The sequence below is a fragment of the Gymnodraco acuticeps genome, unplaced genomic scaffold (genome assembly GCF_902827175.1).
Source record: "Gymnodraco acuticeps unplaced genomic scaffold, fGymAcu1.1, whole genome shotgun sequence".
NCBI classification, from domain to species: domain Eukaryota; kingdom Metazoa; phylum Chordata; class Actinopteri; order Perciformes; family Bathydraconidae; genus Gymnodraco; species Gymnodraco acuticeps.
The window spans coordinates 22,578-31,223 of record NW_022991145.1 but is presented as its reverse complement, the minus strand read 5'-3'; the positions used below and the strand labels follow the sequence as shown (position 1 = coordinate 31,223).

The window sequence follows — 8,646 nt, the reverse complement described above, 5'->3', positions numbered from 1 at the left end:
TTTTTGGATTAGGTAAACCGGCTAACACAAACATATCCAGGGTCTGTTGAACTGGATTCGTCGTACAGGCCTCAGATGTTGTTCCTGTTGTTGTTCCTGATGTTGTTCCTGTTGTTGTTCCTGATGTTGTTCCTGTTGTTGTTCCTGTTGTTGTTCCTGTTGTTGTTCCTGTTGTTGTTCCTGAGGTTGTTCCTGTTGTTGTTCCTGATGTTGTTCCTGTTGTTGTTCCTGAGGTTGTTCCTGTTGTTGTTCCTGATGTTCTTTCTGTTGTTCAGGGAGGTACAATAAGTACAGCCGCAGCCTGCCTCAGACTCCCTGGGTGATCGACGGCGAGCGGAGGATGGAGTCGTCGGTGGAGGAGCTGATCGCTGAGTCCGTCCTCTCCTCCTTCAGATCTGAAGGTGAGTGCCTGCAGCTCGGTGTATCTGCAGCTGGAGGACAGGGTTTCACATGGAAGTGATAATGTTCCTTATTTATTCTCTCACAGGATTTAATTTCTCCTCGTCTGGCAGAGAGGATGTGGACGTCCGGACTCTGGGAACCGGTGAGACTCGCTGTTTCATTTGACTTTTATCACTTTATAACCAATAATGGACAATATATAAAGATAGAGAAGAAGATATTATTGATTTAAGAACAAATAGGTATACAGCAGTCTAAAAACACTGAATTATAAGTCCTGAATTAAAAAGTACTTATTAGCAGAATGGCTTATTTCCTCGTGTTGTGAGGAGCTTTTTACCACTGCATACAAATTAAGTGTTTTGACATTTTTCTCTGAATTGTCAGGTCGCCCGTTTGCGATGGAGCTGCTGAATCCTCACAGATCCAATTTGAGCCGAGCGGAGATGAAGCTGCTGCAGGAGGTCATCTTCATCTTCATCACCTCACAAACTACAAATCAAATCAAGTTTTATTTATATAGCACATTTCTAAACGATTTTTGGTCGAGCCAAAGTGCTGTACATATAATAAAAATAGCCTAGACACTTTACAGCAAATACAACGGCACAGATTGTTCAGAATATCAGTATGAGAAAAACGACACCCTCTATCCTTAGACCCTCACATCGTACAAGGAAACACTTCCAGAGAAAACCCACAGTTTAAAGGGAACATGGGAGAAACCTCAGGGAGAGCAACAGAGGAGGGATCCCTCTCCCAGGACGGACAGACGTGCAATAGATGCCGTGTGTAAATCGAAGAGATAATACATTTTACAGCATATAGACCGAATGTTAGGAAATGCATGTGTCTGTAATAAGAAGATGAATCCACGAGGATGTCAGCTACAATCCAGATGAAACACTTCCCTTATATCTCCTCTCTGATGCTCATTAGGGGGAGTTAACACTTTGTTTCCGAGCTTAATATCTGAACATCTTCAGCCAGAATTTGATTACTTTTGATTTACTTGAAGTCGATCTAAAGAAGGTAGATAGATGTTGAGACATTTCCCTATGGACCAAAGGGTTTAAACACAGGCTGATTTAAACTCATAATCCTTCTCTCATTAGTGACAGCTACACACACGCTGCGTTTATGTCCTCAAATGTTATATTCGTCCACTCACCTTGTTTTTGTTTTGTGTTTTTTTTTTTAGACAATCAACAATTCTTCAGACAAAATCAAAGTGAGAGACCTGCAGATTGTGTCCAGGTGAGAAAATATGAAACTGTAAAATCACACCTTTTATTATCGTCTTGTTCATAACAATAATACATCATCTACAACAGTGATTCTCAAATGGGGGGTACGCGGACCCCTGGGGGTACGTTGGGGTACTGCAGGGGGTACGTGAGATTTCAACAAAAAAAAGGTTAATTAAAAAAATACCATGATTAAAAAAATAATCTTACTACAATAAGTTAAATAGAAAACACAATTTTATATAAAATATTCCTAGAACCACCAAGGGGGTCCTCATATAAACATGTCAAATATGTGTATTGTATTTGATAGTTTTTCACAATATATCATTTTGTTCATTGGTTTGTTAAACATATTATTTCAATTGAAAAACTCCTTGGAAAAATCTGTTTTATAAAAGTGTTATGTTGTTTTTTTTCATGCATGAAGATGAAAATATCCTTAGTTTGTTGTAATTCATGCACGAAGGAGTTAATAAATCACACACTGAGGGAACATCACTATATTGGAATTATTTGTCACTCGATCAAAAATGTTCGGGGTCGGTACATTACTGAGAAACGTTTGAGAAGCACTGCTCTACAAATACATGTGATATCATCGCTCCCTCCTAACCTTTCGTGACAAGTCAATGCATCCAATGTTTGTCGAATAACAAATAATAATAAACAAGTAAAAGGATCCTCAGCACAGGTAACGACTTTTAAAACCAGTAATATCCACCTCACAGTGCTTTGGATTCTGTTGCTTCCACCTTACCCTTACTTTTTAAGACTTAAAAAAACACTAAACATCCCAAACTTCAGTCAATTTTCCATTTCCAGTTTAACAATAACTGAAAAGCAGGTGACTTCCAGCTCCTGAGAATATTTAACCTTACTTTCATTTTCCTTCCTGTGTCCGCTGCACCTCCGTGGTTAAATATTTAGCTGCAGTTAAAGAATGATTATATATAATATTGAATGTAAAGCACAGAGGCTGACGGCTGTGTTTCCCTCAGGGAGGCCATGGGGAAGATGAAGGAGGGCGAGGAGGACAAAACCAAGTCGTACACGGCGCTCATCTGGACCCTGAAACCCATTCAGAGTGAAGACATCGCCTTCATGGACGACATCAAGGTCTCACACACACACACACACACACACACACACACACACACACACACACACACACACACACACACACACACACACACACACGTTATTTATTTTATTTTATACATTCCCATTCTTTTATTTGTTCCCCTTTTTATATTTCCCTATTTTTATTATATTTTTTACAGATTTTACAGATTTGTTCTTTTTTTATGGCAGTCCTCTCCAAGTGCTACATTTATATTTTGTAAATTAGAATTGGTGTGATGATCAGTTGTACGTCAAGTTTAGAAACTGAATTGTATTATACATTTCAAACGTGGTGTTAAATGTTTTTAAATTGAGTTTGAAACTGGATTTGAAAAGGTTGCAAATCTCCAATAGAGGTACTGAGCGACCACCACTTTATATCAGAGGTAATAATACATGTTACGTCCGGCAGTGGCTCAGTCGGTAGGGTAGGGTTGCCGGTTCAAGTCCCCGAACAGACCTAAATATGGAGTGTGGACTGCTACTTTGAGAGGTCCCAGTTCACCTCCTGCCCTGCCGTGGTGCCCTTGAGCAAGGCACCGGACATCCCCCTTCCCCCCCACTCCCATTGCTCCCCGGGCGCTGTGCACTAGCTGCCCACTGCTCCTAGTACTAGACTCCTGGCACTAGACTCCTAGTACTAGACTCCTGGCACTAGACTCCTGGCACTAGACTCCTAGTACTAGACTCCTGGCACTAGACTCCTAGTACTAGACTCCTAGTACTAGACTCCTGGCACTAGACTCCTAGTACTAGACTCCTGGCACTAGACTCCTGGCACTAGACTCCTGGCACTAGACTCCTGGTACTAGACTCCTGGCACTAGACTCCTAGTACTAGACTCCTGGCACTAGACTCCTGGCACTAGACTCCTAGTACTAGACTCCTGGCACTAGACTCCTAGTACTAGACTCCTAGTACTAGACTCCTGGCACTAGACTCCTAGTACTAGACTCCTGGCACTAGACTCCTGGCACTAGACTCCTGGTACTAGACTCCTGGCACTAGACTCCTGGTACTAGACTCCTAGTACTAGACTCCTGGCACTAGACTCCTGGCACTAGACTCCTAGTACTAGACTCCTGGCACTAGACTCCTGGCACTAGACTCCTAGCACTAGACTCCTGGCACTAGACTCCTGGCACTAGACTCCTGGCACTAGACTCCTGGTACTAGACTCCTAGTACTAGACTCCTGGCACTAGACTCCTGGTACTAGACTCCTAGTACTAGACTCCTGGCACTAGACTCCTAGTACTAGACTCCTGGCACTAGACTCCTGGCACTAGACTCCTAGTACTAGACACCTGGCACTAGACTCCTGGCACTAGACTCCTGGCACTAGACTCCTGGTACTAGACTCCTGGCACTAGACTCCCGGCACTAGACTCCTAGTACTAGACTCCTGGCACTAGACTCCTAGTACTAGACTCCTGGCACTAGACTCCTGGCACTAGACTCCTGGCACTAGACTCCTGGCACTAGACTCCTAGTACTAGACTCCTGGCACTAGACTCCTGGTACTAGACTCCTGGCACTAGACTCCCGGCACTAGACTCCTAGTACTAGACTCCTGGCACTAGACTCCTAGTACTAGACTCCTGGCACTAGACTCCTGGCACTAGACTCCTGGCACTAGACTCCTGGCACTAGACTCCTGGCACTAGACTCCTGGCACTAGACTCCTAGTACTAGACTCCTGGCACTAGACTCCTGGCACTAGACTCCTGGCACTAGACTCCTAGTACTAGACTCCTGGCACTAGACTCCTAGTACTAGACTCCTGGCACTAGACTCCTGGCACTAGACTCCTAGTACTAGACTCCTGGCACTAGACTCCTGGTACTAGACTCCTGGCACTAGACTCCTGGCACTAGACTCCTAGTACTAGACTCCTGGCACTAGACTCCTGGTACTAGACTCCTGGCACTAGAACTCCTGGCACTAGACTAGTACTAGACTCCTGGCACTAGACTCCTGGCACTAGACTCCTAGTACTAGACTCCCTGGTACTAGACTCCTGGCACTAGACTCCTGGCACTAGACTCCTAGTACTAGACTCCTGGCACTAGACTCCTGGCACTAGACTCCTGGCACTAGACTCCTAGTACTAGACTCCTGGCACTAGACTCCTGGCACTAGACTCCTGGCACTAGACTCCTAGTACTAGACTCCTGGTACTAGACTCCTGGCACTAGACTCCTGGTACTAGACTCCTGGCACTAGACTCCTAGTACTAGACTCCTGGTACTAGACTCCTGGCACTAGACTCCTGGTACTAGACTCCTAGTACTAGACTCCTGGCACTAGACTCCTAGCACTAGACTCCTGGTACTAGACTCCTGGCACTAGACTCCTGGTACTAGACTCCTGGTACTAGACTCCTAGTACTAGACTCCTGGTACTAGACTCCTGGCACTAGACTCCTGGCACTAGACTCCTGGTACTAGGAGTCTAGTACTAAACTCCTGGTACTAGACTCCTGGTACTAGACTCCTGGTACTAGACTCCTGGTACTAGGATCGGTTAAATGCAGAGAACACATTTCACTGTGTGCTCTGCATGTGAGACCATTAAAGAGGGTTTCATCCCTCCATATTCTATTCTATCTCTATCTATTCTATTTATATAGTGCTTATCATGGTACTCAGACACTTTATATGCTAAAATTCATAAAAACAACATAAAAAACTTAAAATATACAAAAACACAGAATAATTACAGATTAAAAACGGTTCTGAAAAGGTGAGACCTGAAAGAGGACAGAGTGAGTTCCAGAGCTGCTGCAGGAATAAACTGACTGTATGAATTTTGAAACATACAATTATCTGACGTTGTTGTTGTTGTTCCCTCCAGGATCTGACTCTGGATCAGAAGACTCCTCTGAGGGTTTTGCACCGGCGGGCGCTGGCAGTCCGTCCTCGAGTCGTTCACAGCATGAAGACTCGCTTCCTGGACTCGCATCACTTCTACCTGGAGATGAAGACGCAGGCCGGCACGTATCCTCACACCACACAGTGTTCCTCCACTCAAAGGATCAGGACAATACGAGAATGTTCCGTTGTTTCCTTCTGTACATGATTATGGTCGTATACTTCTGCACATATTCCCTAAATTCTGGAGATTACAGATCATTAAACCTCCTTTAGGGAAAGTACATTTTTAATCAACGTTTTCTGATTGTTTGTTGACGTAATGCTCCTGAACGTCCGCTCAGTTACATCAAAGAGTTCGTCCACGGAGACTTCGGCCGCACCAAACCGAACCTCTGTGAGCTGCTGAAAACAGACACGGACATCCTGGAGCTCGACGTGGAGGTGAGGGGAAACTAATTCTAGATTAAAAGGTTTTAACATCATATGCACATAAGTTACAGTGAAGAAATGGCAATGAAAATCGTTTGACCCGAGCTCCTCCAACAATGAAACACAATGAGATTATTCAGAAAGGTGAAATCATATATAAATGCAATTGAAAGAACAGCAGTAGAGTGTCTCTTTATATATTTAGAGCTATTTCTCTGAATGAATCTTTATCTGTGATCTTATTCAACGTTTCAGAATTAAAATGTCTGAAAAGTCCCAGTTTTAAATGTACCTTTTAGCCACTTCTTATTAGATTTTGGATTATTTTAACTAAATATTTTTACCCCATGAAGAATTGTAGTCATCATGCGTTTAGATCTTGAGTGGCGGCTGAAATGCATTAGAAAAACACAGATTTTTAAAGTGAAACTGCCTTTATTATTGTTCTACCGGTTTGATTACAAGATCCATTTGTTCTTGAGATGAGACCTTAATTGACGTCTGGATTTCAAATGATCAGAGAAATGTGTAGAATATGTGGAAGCTCGTTAAGATCAGACCCGGCGGCAGACATACGTCTCTGGGCGGGCATTTGATTTACCAGGGACCACCCCGAAACTTACATTTCCCGGGAAATCTGAATTGTCAACGGGGGGGCTGTTAGACGCTCGAGATTTGTCAACGGGGTGAGGGAGGCGCTCGTGAATTGTTGTTACGGAAAGAGAGGGGTTTTAGGTTGCCATAAGGCTGTTGACGGTCTTATTATAGGCTACATCCATTGGTTGTGGCACATTTGTAACGCTGTGCCGACTTGGGCAAGCACGCAGGCAAACTTGAGGAGCACACACAGGGTGGAGTAAGGTTGAGCGATGGAGAGAAAGGGAGAGAGAGAGATTGAGCGAGGCAGAGAGCGTGTGCAGCGGTCTGCTTGCACACAGAGCAGTTTGAGAGAGAGCCGGCTTGAGAGTCAATTTCTCTTCAAAATATAATTGCCAGCCTCCCTTGTCCCTGGCTGGCTTGCTAGCTCGTTGGTAACGTAACTGATGTCTTCTAATGTGCATCTGGCGCTGAGTTGCCATATTCCTTTCATGAACCACTTCCCGATATCCATTGTTGCAGATAAATATAAATGATAATAGCCAAACTAACCTATAGAGTAAACTGACAGGCTGCTCTCACTCAAAAACCCACACGACTCAACCCAGTGAAAAAACAGTCTCGCCTTTCATTCAGAATTTCATAGCAAAATAAAAAAATGATATTAAACTAATCTTTCAACATAGTTTAAAACAAAAATAAATATTAGGAGAAAGCCCTACAAATAACAACAATAAACATAATAATAAAACAATTAAAATGTTGTATTCAGCCCTGATTAAAACAGCGGGCCCAAATCCTGGGGCCCGCCCATGACGCCGGGTCTGATTAAGATTAACCTGAAACTGCTTTGTTACGTTTTTACTGATTTTATTTAGTTAGTTTTGTTTTGGAGAGGAAAAGTGGATAATACAGCGCTCCTGAACACTGAAGTAATACTAGAAGATGAAAATCATACACAACAAAAACGACCTTTGTTAATGTTATGATTCAGAAACCCTGGTGGCATAAAATATGATATCATGCATTTAAACGATCATCAATTTATGAGCCTTTATTTAGCCAAATGTACTCTTTGTTGACCCCTACCTGTGTGTGTGTGTGTGTGTGTGTGTGTGTGTGTGTGTGTGTGTGTGTGTGTGTGTGTGTTGTGTGTGTGTGTGTGTGTGTGTGTGTGTGTGTGTGTGTGTGTGTGTGTGTGTGTGTGGTGTGTGTGTGTGTGTGTGTGTGTGTGTGTGTGTGTGGTGTGTGTGTGTGTGTGTGTGTGTGTGTGTGTGTGTGTGTGTGTGTGTGTGTGTGTGTGTGTGTGTGTGTGTGTGTGTGTGTGTGTGTGTGTGTGTGTGTTCCTCAGTCTGTGGATGTGGACTGGCCTCCGTCTATCCCAGAGTGAAAGTCCTGGTTCTGATCTGTGAGAACGGACCAATTCTGTTTCTGAGTGGAACCGTTGTCCCTGAACGCACCACGAAACATCCCCAGAGAGTGAGACTGAACACCTGTTTGAGAGGTGAAGAGGAAGCAGTCACACCACCAGCTGCATTTTCATCAAAACTCCAGGGACTGCTTCTTTAGTTCTATCAAAGAAAACGCCAGCACCCTGAAAGTAACACAGAGTTCTTTATTTGATTCCTTTTTATTTGTACTTTATTCGATACCCATCATGTGAGTTTCAAGCACATTGAACACAGGTGTGGACAGGTTTTATTACTACCTGGTACAGGGTTATTTCACCCAGCCCTAGTTTCTCTGTTGTGATTGTTTTCTGTAACAAGACTGTAAGTGTAAAGCCTTGATAGCAGTCCTGTAAAACCTGCATTAAATGCCAGATTGTATTTTGATCCCATGGTGTCGTCTCCAGTTTTATTTGCTGTACTCTTGAGTTTGATCTATCTTAACTTGAGATCTTATAACGACTGCATCACAGAGGAAACATCTCTTATCAGAAACTGAGGGGGGAAATCAAACCATAATTGT

General features: G+C 43.4%; 1 protein-coding gene across 1 annotated transcript; it reads left to right on the top strand.

Annotated features, from left to right (window-relative positions):
• Window positions 1-275: 275 nt before the first annotated feature.
• Window positions 276-8,510, top strand: LOC117560396 (tRNA pseudouridine synthase Pus10-like; the record flags this gene model as incomplete). The annotated part of the gene is given in 8 exon segments (XM_034237275.1): window positions 276-401; window positions 488-544; window positions 790-866; window positions 1,604-1,659; window positions 2,651-2,768; window positions 5,630-5,772; window positions 5,991-6,090; window positions 8,027-8,510. Coding segments are annotated over 8 exon segments (716 nt in total), but the record flags the coding sequence as incomplete, so codon positions are not given.
• Window positions 8,511-8,646: the final 136 nt, after the last annotated feature.